General features: G+C 40.7%; 2 protein-coding genes across 5 annotated transcripts in view; one reads left to right on the top strand and one right to left on the bottom strand.

Moving 5' to 3' along the window:
* Positions 1 to 734: 734 nt before the first annotated feature.
* LOC110529265 (all-trans retinoic acid-induced differentiation factor) lies at positions 735 to 17305 on the bottom strand. 2 transcript variants are annotated; one of them, XM_090242432.1, is made up of 7 exons: positions 17183 to 17305; positions 3607 to 3743; positions 3293 to 3361; positions 3138 to 3209; positions 2768 to 2889; positions 1844 to 1944; positions 735 to 1615 (listed from the first exon to the last, which is right to left on the bottom strand). In XM_090242432.1, the coding sequence occupies exons 3-7, from the start codon at positions 3295 to 3297 to the stop codon at positions 1511 to 1513; spliced, it is 405 nt and encodes a 134-aa protein (XP_090098558.1). In that variant the 5' UTR covers positions 3298 to 3361; positions 3607 to 3743; positions 17183 to 17305; the 3' UTR covers positions 735 to 1510. The 2 variants fall into 2 exon arrangements, with proteins under 2 accessions (XP_090098558.1, XP_036840479.1); XM_036984584.2 differs by lacking the exon at positions 17183 to 17305 and adding an exon at positions 7053 to 7708.
* Positions 16720 to 20442, top strand: part of LOC110529264 (sorting nexin-17) — a 66532-nt gene continuing 62809 nt past the window's right edge. For all 3 annotated transcript variants that reach the window (XM_090242428.1, XM_090242427.1, XM_090242426.1), the window contains exon 1: positions 16720 to 17311. In XM_090242428.1, coding sequence (XP_090098554.1) covers positions 17252 to 17311 — 60 coding nt within the window. In that variant the 5' untranslated portion in view covers positions 16720 to 17251. The remainder of the gene's footprint in view (positions 17312 to 20442) is intronic.

Raw genomic sequence — 20442 nt, 5'->3', positions numbered from 1 at the left:
ATCTATATTGTCAGTATATCATATCTATATTGTCAGTATATCATATCTATATTGTCAGTATATCATATCTATATTGTCAGTATATCATATCTATATTGTCAGTATATCATATCTATATTGTCAGTATATCATATCTATATTGTCAGTATATCATATCTATATTGTCAGTATATCATATCTATATTGTCAGTATATCATATCTATATTGTCAGTATATCATATCTATATTGTCAGTATATCATATCTATTTTGTCAGTATATCATATCTATATTGTCAGTATATCATATCTATATTGTCAGTATATCATATCTATATTGTCAGTATATCATATCTATTTTGTCAGTATATCATATCTATATTGTCAGTATATCATATCTATTTTGTCAGTATATCATATCTATATTGTCAGTATATCATATCTATTTTGTCAGTATATCATATCTATTTTGTCAGTATATCATATCTATTTTGTCAGTATATCATATCTATTTTGTCAGTATATCATATCTATATTGTCAGTATATCATATCTATATTGTCAGTATATCATATCTATATTGTCAGTATATCATATCTATATTGTCAGTATATCATATCTATATTGTCAGTATATCATATCTATATTGTCAGTATATCATATCTATATTGTCAGTATATCATATCTATATTGTCAGTATATCATATCTATATTGTCAGTATATCATATCTTCTTTAATCCAAGATGAAATACAAAATGCAAACAGCAAAACATTTTATTATTACATGAACAATCTGTACATACAACAACAATTCAACATTCTCTGCAAACAATGTGTTTTGCTCGTGTCTCCCTATAATGTAATTAATTAATCGATATCTTTGTCAGTTTTCCCAAAAATTAGGGGAGGGGGGAGGGGCTAATGCAACTTTATACTGCATATTATTGCTTCTACTACTATTCATGCTTCATTGATCAAGTATAAGGTTTGATTTCCCAGACACAGATTAACCGTAGTGCTGGACTAAAAACATGCTCGGTGGAGAATCTCCATTGAAATAGATGTTTTAGTCCTGTACGAGGCTTTAGTCGATGTCCCGGGAAACTGGCCCCAAGCATCTTAGTCAACTTTTTTATTTTTATAAAACACGATTTGGCACATACTGTAGACCATAAAGTGAGGTCGTGTATTGTCCCGCATCACAATCTCTTAGATTTCATGTTGATCTAGGGAAATGTCTGCAAGGTTGTTTTTTTTTTTTTTTTTTTTTTTTTAAAGGCTACAACGATTGCAACATCTGTGGTGATAAAACAAAGATTTAACAACCCCATCAAAACAGATGATTGAAACTATAAAGGTCAATGATACAACTACCTCCATAGAATACGCTGACTTTCCACGCTAAAGTCAGTTTTTTTAAAATGGTCACATTTTTCCACCCCTGTCTCTTCATGTCAGCATCACTGGAAGACAAGTGTTTTCCCAAATAGAGTCCCAGGACCAGGCCTCAGACCAGGGGAGTGGGTACAACCTCAGGCAGATTTGACCTTGCGTCTCTGGGTGACCCATAGCAGGATGGAGACCAGGACTGTGGAGGCCCCTAGAATCCCGAACACCTTGATTATAGGGAACTTCCCCTGTCAACGACAGAGACGGAGAACAACAATGTGACTCGGTGTTTACCGCGGCACTTACACCACAATGGGGTTTTGTTTGAAAGGCTGTGAATTTCCCTCGGTAATTAATGAACGCTCATGCTGTCTTCGACAATCAGAGATTGGATATGAATGAATGTTGTTGAGGATAAAGTTAAAGCCATTGTCTTGCCAATAGTCATACATGGATGATGTGGTGTACTCACTGACCTCTCGGAGACACTTGTATCCATGGAAGTGGTCCACACAGCTACACTCAAAGAAGCCCGGGCCATACGCTGCACAGAGGGAGTTCTCAGGGCAGTTCAATGCTGTAGAAGGGGGGAGGGAGGGAGGGAGGGAGGGAGGGAGGGAGGGAGGGAGGGAGGGAGGGAGGGAGGGAGGGAGGGAGGGAGGGAGGGAGGGATGGAGGGGAGGGGAGGGGGAGGGAGGGATACCTAGTCAGTTGTACAACAGAATGCATTTAACTGAAATGTGTCTTCCGCATTTAACCCAACCCCTGTGCGGGGTGCTGCCTTAATCAACATCCACGTCTTCGGCACCCGAGGAACAGTGGGTTAAACGCCTTGCTCAGAAGCAATGTTATAGTCTCTATGATACTTTATAAACCGATATTATGACAGTAATGCCACCTATAATATTGATGCCAGATCACTGTGTTCAGAATCACAGCTGAATGAAAGCGGACATTTTAATTTCACAAAGTGAGTTTTAAAGTGGGCAATCTGTAATTGGCATCTACATTTTTGGACTTCTTAAATGAAAGGCATATTGCACACGGATTATTGAAGAATATAACTTATAAATGCCTCATTAGCTTTGTTCAGCTTTGGCCGTCATTAGAACAAAGGATATGCTTTTTTTTTTTTACTCCAATGATAATAAAATACAATTATTGCAAACAAACACCGTCTTGCCTCAAAATGTGGTTAAAACTATAATTTGATATCATGAACGGTCAGTCATTCCATCCAAAGCTTTGTCTATGAATTTGAGAGTGGTTACATTTTCCCCAGCCCTATCCTTCTATTTACCAAAACAGTGGTGTTTTTGTATTTTCAACTACTAGGCTACTTCATTATTAGACACAACAACAAGGATCATGCAGCAAAAAAAGGTTGACACGTGACTTACACAGATGTCCGGTCTGGTTGCAGATGTCCTTCTGTCCTTCACAGTGACGAGTGTCCCCTTTGACCTCCATTTTATTCCATGATGCATTGCCTCCTGGACAGGTCAGGTTGACAGGCAGAATCCTTACAGAAAAGGTATAGGCTCATTAAAATGTTCTATTCTTATAAGGAACTGATTGGACATTAAAATGTGTGTGAATCATATTCTAATAAGGAACTGATTGGACATTCAAATATGTGAATTCTATTCTAAAAAGGAACTGATTGGACATTAAAATGTGTGAATTCTATGCTAATAAGGAACTGATTGGACATTAAAATGTGCATTGCAAGGTTGGACTCGGTAACACAGCTCGGTGAGTTGTACTTACAGGTTATCCAACTGGATGAAGCCTTGAAACAGTGAATTGTTCAGCTGAACTATGGGGTTCAGTGAGATATCTCTGTAGAAGAACATAGGCTCTATAAAAACATGAACAAACTGACCAGGTTTGTAGCCTAAATGTAAACGGTCTGTTTAACATACATCATTGCAGCTGTTGATGCCTCTTGAAGGTCCTTGACATGACTTAGAGAACAGTTTGATAGGTCCAACCTGAGTGAGAAAACAGAGTGGCATAAATAACGTTTTTAGGGGAAATAGACAACATAATGTAACAATGACAATGAGACATTGGCTACAAGACAAGTAATCAGTTTGTATATTTTACTAAACAGTTGTTACACGTTATTAGAGTTGTTATAGTTGTTGAATGTTTCTACACAATATGTTATTACATCCAGTGAATAATCAATAATCATCAAAACGAAGCCCGGTGTTGCCAAAGCACAACTTCCTACCCGATGACGTAGTCAGCATTGCTGCTGTTTTCTTTTCGCAGCAGGCAGCAGCATCCGTCAACCAAGCCCGCAGACGCGGAACAGAACTGGTCCAGAGCGGTGCTATTCTGCACTGTTCTGTTGCAGAGATGGCATACCTGTTTGTTCAGCAGAAATTCACAACGCCTTTATCAACATCGACATCTTCACCAAACTGATTCATAATAAAAGTCATAATAATCAAGCGACAAATCTCTGTCAATGTAGCAGGCAGGCTAGCAGAAGACAGTTATTTATACCCCGTTTACATCGTAACGTATTTCATTACACCGTAGGTCATCTTCACGGAGTCCTGCACCGCTTCTGAACCGACACGTGAGGTGTTTGTAACGCAATATGGAGGAGAGGCTGTGTTTTTATTTACAATGACAGCCTAGGAATAGTGGGTTAACTGCCTTGTTCAGGGGGGCAGAACAACATATTTGTACCTTGTCAGCTCGGGGAGATTTGATCCCCCAACCTGTCGGTTACTAGTCCGACACTGACCACTAGGCTCTCGGTCGCCCCCGTGTCTCGTCAGAGATCGCATTTATTTTGGGAGATTGCAAAATATGACCTTTTCATTCAAGATATGATAAATATATTGTTTCAGGTGATAATAAAACATGTTTTATTTAGTTACATTTTCCTCAACTTGTTTCTCTAACTTTAGACTTTAACTTCCCAAGTCAAGTTAGCTTGCACTGCAGAACAGTTAGCTAGCTTAAAGCTAGGCTAGGTCGAAGGTACCACTGTAGCTAGCTAAAAGCTAGGCTAGGTTGAAGGTACCACTGTAGCTAGCTAAAAGCTAGGCTAGGTTGAAAGTACCACTGTAGCTAGCTAAAAGCTAGGCTAGGTTGAAGGTACCACTGTAGCTAGCTAAAACCTAGGTTGAAAATACCACTATAGCTAGCTAAAAGCTAGGTTGAAAGTACCACTGTAGCTAGCTAAAAGCTAGGCTAGGTTGAAAATACCACTGTAGCTAGCTAAAAGCTAGGCTAGGTTGAAAGTACCACTGTACTGCTTGTGACCTCCATCTAATAATTATCATCAAAAACAAACACCATTACCATCACCAACTTAAACGTAAACGGAATGCAACAGTCTTATAATTAAATTGGCTTAACAGCCTATGTGTATTATTTAACATTACCAGTAGTGGTGTGTGGATAAAATCACTGGGGAAGCCCAGACAGAATATATTTATTGATTTAGACCCATGGAGAGTTACCGGAAGTCACAAAGAAAACTGGACCTGCCTCCACTATTCCAGCACCATGTCAACTTCAACATCATCAAATCACTTATGCTTATTCTAATACATTGACAACTAAAAAGATACTGAAAACTATTTAGTCCAATAAGCTAAATACGATGTGGCTGTCCATGGTTCTGATTTCTGTGTGTGTGTGTGTTTGTGTGTGTGTGCGTGTGTGTGTGTGTGCGCAAGTAAAAACCATGTTGACTCACCCTACTTGTAGAGAAATGCCAATGCCATCCTCCCCACTTTCATGTTGACCAAATGGTTTATGACTCTGTCATACATTAAATTTTTTTTAATAGTATTTGTTGTCCCTGGCTACCTGGCCTAACTTCCATTCATGGGCAGCGTTAGCTGGTTAACATTAGCCTTCTTCTACATCTAGTTACATATTTAACTTCCATCCTCTCAGGCCAGGGGCACAATGTATGAATTAATGGTTGGATCAGAATTGCCATTACCATTATAATCATTGCGGAGAATTAGGTAAAACCACAAGTCAAAATCCCTTTCTCCATCCCATGGCTAATTTAGAAAAGGGCCAATTTTAGCTAGCTAGCTAGCCACCAGAGGACAATAACACAATGAGATGCAACAAGTTTCTGTCAATGACGTATGCTCTCGATGCGATGTGATAGGAGTGAAGCCAAACCCAAACTGGCTTCCCTTTACACTTTTATTTTGGTGTGCCAGGACCATGCATAGTTGAGCTCACTCACTTTAGCTCGACGCTGATTGGCTATTTTATACTCTTTTTTTTTGTATCAAGGGAGGCGAAATACTCACTGGCTTCCCTTGCATTCAATTATCGGGGGGCGGAAAACAATGTCATACATTTTTTGGCCAGACAGCATCGAATAGATGGCCTACAGAGACAGAGTGGCACTGTTTCTCTCGCTTTTTTCAGTAAGAAACATAGAGAGAAGAAAGATAAATAATTTTCTTTTTTCTTGGTGATTTTTTTTTGGGGGGGGAAGCCTGGCTTCACTTGGCATGCATGAATACACGTCACTGAACATACCTATTCAAATGGTACTTATAGGAATTCGTCATGGTTTTAAAGGTGCTAGATATCCCATAAAGTCACCAGCAAAACCACATATTTTCATCTAGTTCTTCTACTGAAGATTACGTATAGTTTTTAAAATGTCAATGTATATGGCATCCGCATCACAACTGAGCCTTCAACTGCAATGGGGCGTTGCGATTCCACTCCGTTGTGGACGTCCCCATTGAAATTCATGACATCCGGCATAACATGCTTATGTGTAATGTGAACAAGGCGCCGGATATCATTCATTTCAATGGGGACGTCAACAACGGAGTGGAATCACTTTACGACATCTTCAGTCCAGCCAGAGTCCGTAGAAGAACAGGAGGTTACCAAACCACAGAAGAAGATGAAAATATGTGGTTTTCGGGTGTTCGCTTTATGGGATAGCTAGTAACTTGTAAACAATTATCCATTCATATAAGTACAATTTTAATAGTCATGTTAAATAATACACATTGGCTGTTAAGCCAATTTGATTATATGACTTTTGCCTCCCATTTTAGTTTATTGTGACCCCAATGTCGTTTGTTTTTTTATGATAATTATTAGGTGGAGGTCGCTAGCTACAGTGGTATCTTGAACCTAGTCTAGCTTTTAGCTCTGCAGTGCAAGCTAATTTGACATGCTATAAAGTTAGAGAAACAAGTTGAGGAAAAAGTAACTAAACGAACAAAACAATATTATCACCGGAAACAATATATATATATATATATATATCCTGTCTTGAAAGAAAAGGTCATATTTTGCAATCTCCCAAACTAAATGCGATCTCTGACTAGAGACAGGCTCTTCTCCATATTGCCGTTACAAACACCGCAGACGTCCATTCCCTAGTGGGACAAGATGACGTAGCGCCTAATGAAGTATGTCAAGGTGTAAACGGGTCAATAACAACAATGAGTGTAGCATAGTAGTTACAATGTAACAATACAACGTAACACATCCGAGTGTATAAACAATGTAACAACTGTACTCTTGAGCGTAGCAGCAGTTGCAATGTAAGAACATATTGTTCTGAGTGTTGCCTACTAGCAGCAAGTACAATGTAAATAACCGGTTATGGCGAGCTGCGCAGCATTCCTGTATAGCATAGAGCCGAAGCAGACCACTTACCTGTAACTCAGTCAGTTGATAACTCCCATATAAATATAAATGAAATATCAATAAGACCACTGCTGCATTCCGCTGGCTGGATCCAGCTGTCATGTTTGAACGCGATATTCATACGATCAATACAAGATAGACATGTGACTGACTGTAAGCTACTAAAATCACAGCCGCTTCCTTAATACACTCGCATGTCTCCTTGTTTCGTTTCCTTTGTATCATTGTCTGATCTCTACAAGACCTGGATTGGTTGGTTCAATCACAATATGGTAACGTGGGGACATCCGGTATTGCTAGTTCTATTATCAGGTTATCCGTCTTTTCACATGAATTAATGATCGATAAGACTGAGACGAGAAAAAAATAAAGAAAACCCATCCGTGTGTGTTTGAAAGCAGACAGTGCTTCATAGCATTACAAATTGCCCGACCTTTTTGCACAGCCCAGCCTATAAAGAGGATCTCATATCCAAAATATTGTACAACAATACGAAATGTGTTGCATTATTCATTAGACATATTTCTTTGTTTCTTCAAAACAAAGAAAATGGACAGGCCTACATAGACAAAATACCTAATTTCATTTTTTTTTGTTTTACAATTTCATTTATAATAATTATGTTATTAAGAAAACATTTCAATTGATTTTGGAAGCTGCCGGATGACTGTTCTCAAATTCACCGTCATCTGACCATCCCCACACTCTGAAATATGCCATTACAGTAGAGGGGTCAGAAGACGATAATAAATCATTTACGTAAGTGATTTGAAGCTGTTGTTAGAAAACATAATATATAGCCTATGTTATGTATGTCTTGCCTACAGACTAAAATACATGTATATTATTCGTGGAAATTCCTTTAAAAAAATTGGCACATAGTTGTTTTGTAATGTTTAAAATAAATGTGGTCCCCTCTACCAGAAATGGTTTGGACCAGAGGACTGTTGCAACGCTTCATGAAGAGCGATTTGATACATATTGGTTACATTATTGCTTAACGGCTACAATGTAGTCAGTTTTCTTGGGATTTGTATCACATTTGGTCTGTTTCCTGAACTGCTTGCTCGCCAACCAATGAAACCTATTTTGGATAACTTCAAGAAGCAGAAAGAGGCAAATGTAACACATGTTTTGCCTGTTCCCCTCTCTCTCAATCATACCAGTGTGTTGTGAACAACATTACCGTGAGCAACAATAGTGGAATCGACGGTTCGCCTTCAAAATCAAAGTCCCCCATTGAAACTGACGCAAACGAATAAAAATAGTGGTGTCACACCACAATTGGACTAGATAATACTAAACACGCTTTGAATGTTGTTATATATTTAACAAAAGACAAATATTAGTTAATTTGACCAACAAATGTAAAGTGTTGTTCCTATGTTTCATGAGCTGAAATAAAAGATCCCAGAAGTGTTTCCAATGCAAAAAAAAAAAGATTATTTCTCTCAAATGTTGTGCACAAATGTGTTTACATCCCGGTTAATGAGCATTTATCTTTTGCCAAGATAATCCATCCACCTGACAGGTGTGGCATGTCAAGAAGCCGATTAAACAGCATGATCATTACTGACTGGTGTGGTTAAATGAAGGTAAGAAGCCGGATGTGGAGGTCCTGGGCTGGCGTGGTGACACGTGGTTTGAAGTTGCAAGGCCGGTTGGACGTAACCCCCAAATTCTCTAAAACGACGTTGGAGGCGGCTTATGGTAGAGAAATGAACATTAAATTCTCTGGCAACAGCTCTGGTGAACATTCCTGGATTCAGCATGCTCCCTCAAAACTTGAGACATCAATGGCTGTGTGACAAAACTGCACATTTTAGTGTGACCTTTTATTGTCCCCAGCACAAGGTGCACCTGTGTAAAAAATTTTTTTTTTTTTTTTTTTTTTTTTACCTTGGCAAGTCAGTTAAGAACAAATTCTTATTTACAATGACAGCCTACACCTGCCAAACCTTGATTGTCTGAGACCAGCCACTCGGACAGCTGATGAATCTAAGGAGTATTTCTGTCTGTAATAAAGCCCTTTTGTGGGGAAAAACTCCTTCTGATTGGCTAGGCCTGGCTCCCAAGTGGTTTGGCTTATGCCTTCCCAGGCCCACCCATGGCTGCGCCCCTGCCCAATCATGTGAAATCCATAGATTAGGGCCTAATGATGTTTTCATATATTTTTTTTAACCTTTATTAATTTAACTAGGCAAGTCAGTTAAGAACAAATTCTTATTTACAATGACGGCCTACCCTGGCCAAACCCCAACGACGCTGGGCCAATTGTGTGCCGCCTCATCGGACTCCCAATCACGTCCGGTTGTGTTACAGCCTGGAATCGAACCAGAGTCTGTAGTGACGCCTCTAGCACTGAGATGCTAGAGGCTGTGCCACTGAGGAGCCCCAATTGACTGATTTCCTTATATGAACTGGGTGGGAAACCGTAGGGGTGTTGGATTGAGCGTGCAGAGATTGACACAGAGACAGGGAGGCTTTAGTCCGCAAAAACAACTTTACTAAGACAGAAAATAAAAAATAACAAAGAAAATTACTTAGGTTTGGCTCGGTTCTTCTTCTCTATTGTGGCTTGGTGTCGGTCTCTCTCCAATCTCTCTCGCGGTGCCACCGTGCTCCTTTTCTTTTGGCCTCCACGGTTGGTTGGTTCCTCTAAGTACCCTCCCACTTAGAGCTGTCCGTGTCGGGGTGCCCAGCTCACGTATTCCCAGCAGGGGGAGCCAACGTCGCCTCACGTACCTCCCCTCTATTACCAGACCTCAACTGTAAATCAGTAAAATCGCAGAATTTTTTCCATGTTGCGTTTATATTTTCGTTCAGTATTATTTTATTAATCTAAATAAAATTAGGCGTGTTGAAAGGTGTAGCCTGGACTCTGACTTGCAGACTGAAATAGAACAGAAAAATTATTTTTCATCTGAGTTTTATTCATAAAGAAAATATATTTCACTGCCTGTAGATGTAAAAATGACTGTATGGATCAGTTGAACCAACAGCTTGTATTTGGAAACGTACAAACATTTCCAATATCTACACTCACTGAACACTGGAGGGATTCTAGATCTTTCTGTGCATCAGGTTTATTATACTGGGCCTCCAGTTTTATGCTTCTTGCATGAGTTGTTATTCAGGGAAACTATTTTCAATTTCTTAGCAGGTGGACCTTGAGAAGACCTACGGGGGAGCTTAGGTGGCCGGTTTGTTTTCTGCCATGTTTCAGTCATGTTTCTACCATGTTTCAGTCATGTTTCTACCATGTTTCAGTCATGTTTCTGCCATGTTTCTACCATGTTTCTACCATGTTTCTAGCATGTTTCTAGCATGTTTCTGCCATGTTTCTGCCATGTTTCTACCATGTTTCTGCCATGTTTCTACCATGTTTCTACCATGTTTCTGCCATGTTTCTAGCATGTTTCTACCATATTTCTGCCATGTTTCTACCATGTTTCTACCATGTTTCTACCATGTTTATATATACCATGTTTCAGTCATGTTTCTACCATGTTTATATACACCATGTTTCAGTCATGTTTCTACCATGTTTCTACCATGTTTATATATACCATGTTTCAGTCATGTTTCTACCATGTTTCTGCCATGTTTCAGTCATGTTTCAGTCATGTTTCTACCATGTTTCTGCCATGTTTCAGTCATGTTTCTGCCATGTTTCTACCATGTTTATACCATGTTTCTACCATGTTTCAGTCATGTTTCTGCCATGTTTCTACCATGTTTCAGTCATGTTTCTGCCATGTTTCTACCATGTTTCTGCCATGTTTCTACCATGTTTCAGTCATGTTTCTACCATGTTTCTACCATGTTTCAGTCATGTTTCTGCCATGTTTCTACCATGTTTCTACCATGTTTCTACCATGTTTCAGTCATGTTTCTACCATGTTTCTACCATGTTTCAGTCATGTTTCTACCATGTTTCTACCATGTTTCTGCCATGTTTCTATGGCTTGTGGCTGTGTCAATTGTTTTTGGATATCTTCTTCTGGATTTTTATACAGAGGACTCCCTCACAAACTATAATCAAAGGGTGCAATTTAGTTATACACTCATCTGATCTATGTTTTTAATATTCAAAGTATACCATTTGAGTATTTTTAAACATAGCCTCACTCACTGCTGTGCTTATTTGATTCTGACTTGATTTTGTAGGATACTGATGAGAATCTCTGTAATGTCCTCTCATAAAGTCAAACCAGATTGGGATTACAGGAAGGAAATGAGTTTATAAACTTTTGTCCATAGTACTGTTTTTTTTATCAGTGCAATGGACAATGTCTTCGAGGGCCTGCTTCCTGATTTTTTTCAAAACACTCACTGAATGGTGATTTAGCTTTTTCCTCAAGTGCTTCTTTCCCAAAGTCCTCAAGAGTTATCAGACACCAAAAACATCCATGTTGTCTTGTTTTTCCTCTGGAATTAGAGTTCAATTTGTCTATTTGACTCTGTAACTCATGACCTTCACCAATATCGAGTTACTTACGCTACCAAGAACTATGCAAATATCACAATGGATTTAATGTCATCTTGATTTGGTAGAGTTCAACAGTAAACTGAAAATGTACTTGCCCATCTCATCCTTGCCTCTGTACTGTGACTTACAAAGTTCACTAGCCTGCCATATTAAATGATGTGTACATACCGGTGTACATACCGGTGTACATACCGGTGTACATACCCGTGTACAGACCCGTGTACAGACCCGTGTACATACCCGTGTACAGACCCGTGTACAGACCCGTGTACATAACCGTGTACAGAACTCTACATCTGTTTTAGTGGCACTCCAGTAATTATTTTCCAACAGTGCTGCCATTATGTCTTCATAGTATCCCTATTAAAGACTTTCATACATGCTATGGATCCATCACTAGTACAGGTAATGTGTTGTTGGGAAACACTTCCCTCTCTTTCTATTGCATTCACAAATTGCTCAACCGCGTGTCTGTGTTCCTCAGTCCAGCATAAATACCACAGGAATACAATATTTGGGTTTAGATGAAGTAGAAACTGCAATTTCATAAAGTAACAAACTTTTTTTTTCCACTTTAGGACGTGATTATATCACCCAGGGGCACAACTTTCACTAGCGATGGGGGTGTCATGTCCCTCCCAAATTCTGAAATTCCATTTTTGTCCTCCCCAGTTTTATCATTGCAATGTGATACAAAAAAACAGCAACGGTGTGCTTTAGGACCATGCGGATGCCTCAGAGTGGTCGGCTGGATTTAGGACCAAAGGCTGTCATGCTGTGTGAAGGCAAAGCTTCTGGAAGGATGGCTGGACCAGCACAGAAGAGCATAGTTCAGTGTGTATGTGTTGCGCTCTTTCACCGAGTTGTAAAAGCAAGCAGAGCAGAAACTGGCTACTCTTTAGTTTACTGATGCACAGTACCAGACAAAGGTTTGGACACATCTACTGATTCCAGGGTTTTTCTTTATTTTTTTTATGTTCTACATTATAGTATTATAGTGACAACATCAAAACGATGAAATAACACTCATGGAATCATGTAGTAACCAAAAAAGTGTTAAACAAATCCAAATATATTTTATATTTGTGATTCTTAAAAGTAGCCACCCTCTTGGTATTCTCTCAACCAGCTTCACCTGGAAGTTAATTTGTGGAAATTCTTTCCTTCTTAATGCGTTTGAGCCAATCAGTTGTGTTGTGACAAGGTAGGGCTGGTATACAGAAGACAAGGGTGGGCAACTCCTCGATGGCCTGATTGGTGTCACACTTTTTCTCCATCCCTAGCAAACACAGCTGATTAATCAAATTGCATTCTAATCTGAAGATCAGGATTAGGTGATTATCGATGTGTTTGCTGGGGCTGGGGGTAACATGGTGACACCAATCAAGCCCTCGAGGACTGGAATTGTCCACCCCTGCTTTAAGACATGAAGGTCAGTCAATACAGAACATTTAAAGAACTTTGAAAGTTTCTTCAAGTGTAGTCGCGAAAACCATCAAGCTCTATGATGAAACTGGCTCTCATGAGAACCGCCACAGATAAGGAATACCCAGAGTTAACTCTGCTGCAGAGGGTAAGTTTATTACAGCTACCAGCCTCAAAAACTGCAGCCCAAATAAATGCTTCACAGAGTTCAAGTAACAGACACATCTCAGCATCAACTGTTCAGAGGAGATTGTGTGAATCAGGCCTTCATGTCAAATTGCTGCAAAGAAACCACTACTAAAGGACACCAATAAGAAGAAGAGACATGCTTGGGACAAGAAAAATGACCAATGGACATTAGACCGGTGGAAATCTGTTCTTTGGTCTGATGAGTCCAAATTTGAGATTTTTGATTCCAACCGCCATGTCTTTATGAGATGCAGAGTGTATTTCCCACCGTGAAGCATGGAGGAGGAGGTGTTATGGTGTGGAGGTGCTTTTCTGGTGACACTGTCAGTGATTTATTTAGAATTCAAGGCACACTTAACCAGCATGGCTACCATAGCATTCTTCAGCAATACGCCATCCCATCTGGTTTGCGCTTAGTGGGACTTTTTGTTTTTCAACAGGACATTGACCCAACACACCTCCAGGCTGTGTAAGGGCTATTTGACCAAGAAGGAGAGTGATGGAGTGCTGCCTCAGATGACCTGGCCTCCACAATCACCCGACCTCAACCCAATTGAGATGGTTTGGGATGAGTCGGACCGCAGAGTGAAGGAAAAGCAGCCAACAAGTGCTCAGCATTATGTAGGCACACCTTCAAGACTATTAGAAAAGCATTCCTCATGAAGCTGGTTGAGAGAATTCCAAGAGTGTGCAAAGCAGTCATCAAGGCAAAGGGTGGCTACTTTGAGGAATCTAAAATCTATTTTGATTTCTAAAACACTTTCTTGGTTGCTACATGATTCCACATGTGTTATTTCATAGTTCTAACGTCTTCACTATTATTCTACAATGTAGACATTAGTAAAAAATGAAGCCTTTGAATGAGTAGGTGTGTCTTAAGCTTTTGGCTGGTACTGTATATTGGTAAAAGTCACCTTGTCTGAGAGAGATGTCCATGGTTATCAACACGTCACACCAGGGTAATTCTACACGAAACACAGCCCTTATTTTTTTTACATGTTAATTTCTAAAATCCTCTATGGGAAAAATGAATGGTTGGAAAAAACGATTGAAACCATTTCCCTGTTTGACCGTCAGGTTTTATGGGTATTATGACACTGTGGGGCTATATTAGTCTCATAGGTGCAACAGTGCATGAGGATGGCCTGGAAATTGCAGATTAAAACCCCATCAAAACATGTTGATGTACACCACATGGTCGTAAGTATGTGGACACACCATTAAATTAGTGGATTCGGCTATTTCAGCCACACCTGTTTTTATGTATTTAACCTTTATTTATACAGGTTATTTCTCATTGAGATAACATCTCTTTTCCAAGAGAGACCTGGTCCAATAGCAGCAGGGGGAACAACGTTTCAGACAAAACAACTTACATTCACTAACATTAAACAAAACTATAAACACACACACAGTACAACAAAAACATTTTACATTAAAAACACAAACATCTAAAAACAGCTGTCCTAAAGACAATTACACTCTTCTATGATATATACATCAATCAAGTGTTTAAACTCCACCAACGAAACTAGATCATCACATTTTAAAATGTTCAGGAGAGAATTCCAGGACCACAGAGCTGAGTAACTAAAATTATTTCTACCATGACCTGTTCTAATTTTTGCTACTGTTAGAAGTAAATCAGAACGGGACCGTAATTGATTTTTATTTATCAATCTAACTAAAAAAGAACAGAGATAAAATGGCATTTTACCCAGTATGGGTATATAAATCAGTGTATACCAGTGTTTAAGCCTACAATATGGCCTTATAAATCAGTGTATACCAGTGTTTAAGCCTACACAAGGTCAATGACGACCAGCCAACAGCGCTGTAGACATCACAATGATGTGTTAGGCGTTTCTGATTTGTAATGAACCTGAGGGCTGCATGATACACTGAATCAAGTGCTCTCAGGGTCGTGGCTGAGGCCTGCATATATATAACATCACTAAAATCTAAAACCGACAGTAATGTACATCGTACCAGCTTCTTCCTGGCCCCCAAAGAAAAACAAGCATTATGCTGACAGGTGTATAAAATGAGCACACAGCCACGCAGTCTCCATAGACAAACATTGGCAGTAGAATGGCCAGTTCTGAAGAACTCAGAGACTTTAAACATGGCACCACCATCTCCCCAATAAGTCAGTTTGTCAAATTTCTGCCCTGCTAGAGCTTCCCCGGTCAACTGTAAGAGCTGTTATTGTGAAGTGGAAACGTCTAGGAGCAACAACGGCTCAGACACAAAGTGGTAGGCCACACAAGCTCACCAGAACGGGACTGCCGAGTGCTGAAGCGCGTAGCGTGTAAAAAAAATCATCATCGGGTTCCAATACTCACCCGCACACAAGCCTGAGATCAGCATGCGCAATGCCAAGCATCATCTGGAGTGGTGTAGAGCTTGCCATCATTGGACTCTGGACTAGTGGAAACGCATTTTCTGGAGTGATGAATCACGCTTCACCATCTGGCAGTCCAACAGACTAATCTGGGTTTGGCGGATGCCAGGAGAACACTACCTGCACCAATGCATAGTGACAACTGTAAAGTTTGGTGGAGGAGGAATAATGGTCTGGGGTTGTTTTTCATGGTTCAGGCCTCTTAGTTCCAGTGAAGGGAAATCTTAACGCTACAACATACAATGACATTCTAGAAGATTCTGTGCTTCCAACTCTGTGGCAACAGTTTGGGGAAGGCCCTTTCCTGTTTCAGAATACCAAGGCCCCCATGCACAAAGCGAGGTCCATACAGAAAGGGTTTGTCGAGATTGGTGTGGAAGAACTTGACTGGCCTGCACAGAGCCCCGACCTCAACCCCATCTTTGGGATGAATTGGAAAGCAGACTGCGAGCCAGGCCTAATCGCCCCACATCAGTGCCTGACGTCATTAATGCTCATGTGGCTGAATGGAAGCAAGTCCCCGCAGCAATGTTCCAACATCGAGTGGATAGGCTTCGCAGAAGAGTGGAGGCTGTTATAGCAGCAAAGGGGGGACCCAACTCCATATTAATGCCCATGATTTTGGAATGAGATACTTTTGGCCATATAGTGTGTGTCGATTGTGTGTATAAAGTACACTTTTGGATAAACAGAATTCAGTTTTTCCTCCAGGTTTTCTTCAAATTTCTGCAATGTTGCCAACTAGCTAGCTTACATTCAATCAGAAATCTTGATGCTGGGAGCTAGGAGACCATTCAAACCATTTTTGCGATACAAAATTCAACAGACCTCTAAGGGAGGCGTGACAGCAATTTAATAACAGAGGTATAGCAACGCGAGACTATTGAGTAGGCCGCCCCTCGTCATGCCGCCAATGCAATTCACATGCATCCACAGTGCAATTTCAACTGATTTGAACTTTTTGAAGGGGCAACTCAACTTTTATTAACTAATAATTGTATTTCGTTGAATTTAACCACATTCCAACCTGGTTTATCATTATCTAGTCCAATTATGGCATGTTTCCACTATTTTTATCCGTTTGTATCAGTTTCAATAGGGGACTTTTATTTTGAAGGCGAACCTCCGGTTCCACTACTGTTGTTCACAATAACACTGTTCACGACACACACGCCTCAGCCGTTTATACAATTTAGGGAAGTGACGATGGTTGTCAGGAGCTAACTGCGCCTTTTCATCCAAAAAGTTCTAATGAGAAAGAACATGAATGGTATCATCGGTACGAATTGAGAACGGATTGTTATAATAGGGCCAACGGTAACGGTGAATGTTTTTGGACCTCCACACACAATCGACGAATAAATATAATTTTTACAGCCAACAATGAATGTGCAATTACCTACATCTGCAACATGGCTGCTAGGAGAACGCTAGTGGGAAAAGTTTAGAGTACTGACGTGGGAGAAGTTGTCTAGTAATCCAGTTCAGTGCAGCAGATATTGTTGGATAAGCAACATTTTTTCCCCCATTTTTTTTTCTTCAATCGCCTCGGATTGAACAAACGAACGGAACACTGGATTACGGAGTCGATGCAGAGGAGTGCAAGACCACTTTCGCAATAGACTTTACCTTCTAGATTTGTGGTGCCCTTTTCATCCAAAAATAGTGGTCCTCTCGTCCAGTGGTCCATCTAAAAAAATGCATTTCTCCATTCCCGAAACGGAGGTTCGTTCGGGAGAAAATGGATCAACTTATGTGGTGAGTTCCACAAATGATTTGTTTGTCTGTTGCGACATAGTTATTTTACTGCAGATTCCTAGCATGTGAAATCCATTCCAGTGATTTTACTTTATTTATTTTAAATCACCCCAACCAGACTCTTGTAATATGACTTTAGAGGTTGGCCCAGGCCCGGTTACTAGTAAACAATTTGACAGGACTTTCACTGTCTGTCATAATACCTCACAAGGCATTGCCATTTTGTAATACAATGTAAGTTAACCCCATAGTCCTTGTGGAATCATACACGATTGACACTTCCAATCAATTCATTGTGGATCAGTCGATCCACATCAATATAAAGTTACCCTGTAATAAAATCAATGCTTTTATTAGGACTGCAATATAATATCCCAATGCCGATATAAAACCACAGCAATTCCATCATAGGTGATGATTGGACAGTAGGTGCCAATGCGTCATTGGTTTTATCTGACACTTCTCACTACAGTCACACTGTAAGTATACGGTCTCTGAATGCCGGGTGTTGCTATCACAAGAAAAAAAAACCCATTTTAGCACCGGTTATAGATCTTATCTTTCAAGGCAAATATGTTTCAAGTTTTATGACTTCTATGTTCAGGATACACTTTCAGGTTCCTTCTCCACAATGCAAAGATAATAAGAGATAATACAAGATACGAATACAAACATAAAGTAAATGTCTCAGTAGAATAGAACAAATATTTAAATATATATATATATATATATATATATATATTAATTTAATACAGGAAGGCACAATTTATTGTCCAAAATGTACATGTTTTGGTTGAAGATGGACGGCAAGGGTTTACATTGTGCAGTATTTAGCAATCATAATAAGAGGTGTGTGTGTGTGTGTTAAGGTGCAGAGAGTCAGAGCAGGTGGTCAGTCCAGTTCAAATGTTCAGCCGTCTAATGGCTTGTAGATAGATAGACCTCTTGGTCTGGTACCGTCTGCCTGACGGTCAGGGACTGAACAGCTCGTGGCTGGGGTGTGTGGGGTTCTTGATGATGCTGCGGGCCTTCTTCTTCGGGCACTGTTTCAACTAGATGTCCTGGATTGACAGGAGGGTGGTCCCAGTGAGGTACTGGGCTGTCTTCACCACCCGCTGGAGGGCCTTGTGGTTGTGGACGGAGAGAAATTCTCGTACCAGGCCGTGTTGCAACCGGTCAAGATGCTCTCGATGGTGCAGCGGTAGTATTTGGAGAGGACCCGGGTTGGCATGCCGAATTTCTTCAGCCGCCTTAGGAAGTAGAGACTCTTGTTGCTCCCTCTTGACAAGAGTGGTGGTGATGTCGGTCCATGTGAAGTCCTCAGTGATGTGGACGCAGAGGAACTTAAAACTGCTGACTCTCTCTACTGTAGTCCTGTTGATGTGGATCGGGGCGTGTTCCCTCCTCTGCTTCCTGCAGTCAACAATCAACTCTTTACTTTTGCTGACGTTGAGGGAGAGGTTGTTGTCCTGGCAACATGTTGAAGGTGTGTTATGACCAGCAAGTGCTATGTCAGTGCAATGAACTACACTAAGGACTTGAGGTTGTGAAATGTTTTGTTCTTTCAAGTCCTATTTAAACCTAAATATTTTAGGTACACCCAGCCCCCTACAGTACACCCAGCCACACCCGGTACATCAAGCCACACCCGGTACACCCCACACAGTCTATGCTCACTCTTCTAGAATGATGTAAAAATGCCCAGTGCTGCTGGACAAAGTATAGCTTTGATATGGCCCTGTGAGCTCCTTGCTAGACCTAGGAGTACAATGCCCCTTTGTTTTAAAGCAGATTAAGTGAGCTGTTAAATCCCCTCTCTCGGATCTGAGGTTTGTCACCAAGATATGACAATCAGTCCTGTTTTTCAACTTTAAAAGCATAACCCGCTGGGAAGTGGTTTGACACAGCTCACAGAGCAGGACCGCCCAGAACTCACTACCGAGTTCCAAACTGCCACTGGAAGCAACGGCAGCCCATTAACTTTTAGTCTGGAGCGTCATGAAATGGGTTTCCGTGGCCGAGCAGCCGCACACAAGCCTAAGATCACCATGCGCAATGCCGAGCGTCGGTTGGAGTTGGACTCTGGAGTAGTGGAAACGCGTTCTCTGGATGAATCACGCTTCACCATCTGGCAGTCCGACGGGCGAATCTGGGTTTGGCGGACATCAAGTGAACGCTACCTGCCCGACTGCATGGTGCCAACTGTAAAGTTTGGTGGAGGAGGAATAATGGTCTGGGACTGTTTTTCATGGTTCCGACTAGACCAGTGAAGGGGAAATCTTAACGCTACAGCATGCAATGACATTCTAGACGATTCTGTGCTTCCAACTTTGTGGCAACAGTTTGGGGAAGGCCCTTTCCTGTTTCAGCATTACTTATACCTCTGTGCACAAAGCAAGGTCAGTACATAAATGTGTTTGTCGAGATCGGTGTGGAAGAACTTGACTGTCCTGCACAGAGCCCTGACCTCAACCCCATCGAACACTTTTGGGATGAATTGGAACACCAACTGCGAGCCAGGCCTAATCGTCCAACATCAGTGCCGACCTCACTAATGCTCTTGTGGCTGAATGGAAGCAAGTCCCCACAGCAATGTTCCAACATCTAGTGGAAAGCCTTCCCAGAAGAGTGGAGGCTGTTATAGCAGCAGAGGGGGCCAACTCCATATTAATGCCCATGATTTTGGAATGAGCTGTTTGATGAGCAGGTGTCCACATACTTTTGGTCATGTAGTGAACATTTATATTCCGGACATCGCTCGTACTGATATTTCTTAATTTATTTTTATTTGGGGGGGGGGGGATTTGTCTGTGTATTGCTAGATATTAATACTGGAGCTAGAAAAACAAGTATTTCACTGCACCTGCAATAACATCTGCACAATACTGTGTGTACACGTCAAATGCAATTTGATTTGAGTTTGAGTGACCGTCTCTACACAGTCCGTATCAAACACAGGCTCCGATGTAGCCTGCAGCTTAATGTGCCGTGTCTTGCTGTCCGTCTCATTGGCTGAGGAGGATTCATAGTAGAGGTCACTCAATGACTCCTGCAGCCAATGAGACGTACAGTAAAGGAAACTATAATGTCCACAGTGCATTCAGTGCATTACTTAACAGCCTTATTCTAAA

This window comes from Oncorhynchus mykiss, chromosome 8 (genome assembly GCF_057628025.1).
Source record: "Oncorhynchus mykiss isolate SJ-2025 chromosome 8, ASM5762802v1, whole genome shotgun sequence".
NCBI classification, from domain to species: domain Eukaryota; kingdom Metazoa; phylum Chordata; class Actinopteri; order Salmoniformes; family Salmonidae; genus Oncorhynchus; species Oncorhynchus mykiss.
The sequence above is the reverse complement of the archived record's forward strand: the minus strand, read 5'-3'. Positions and strand labels throughout refer to the sequence as shown.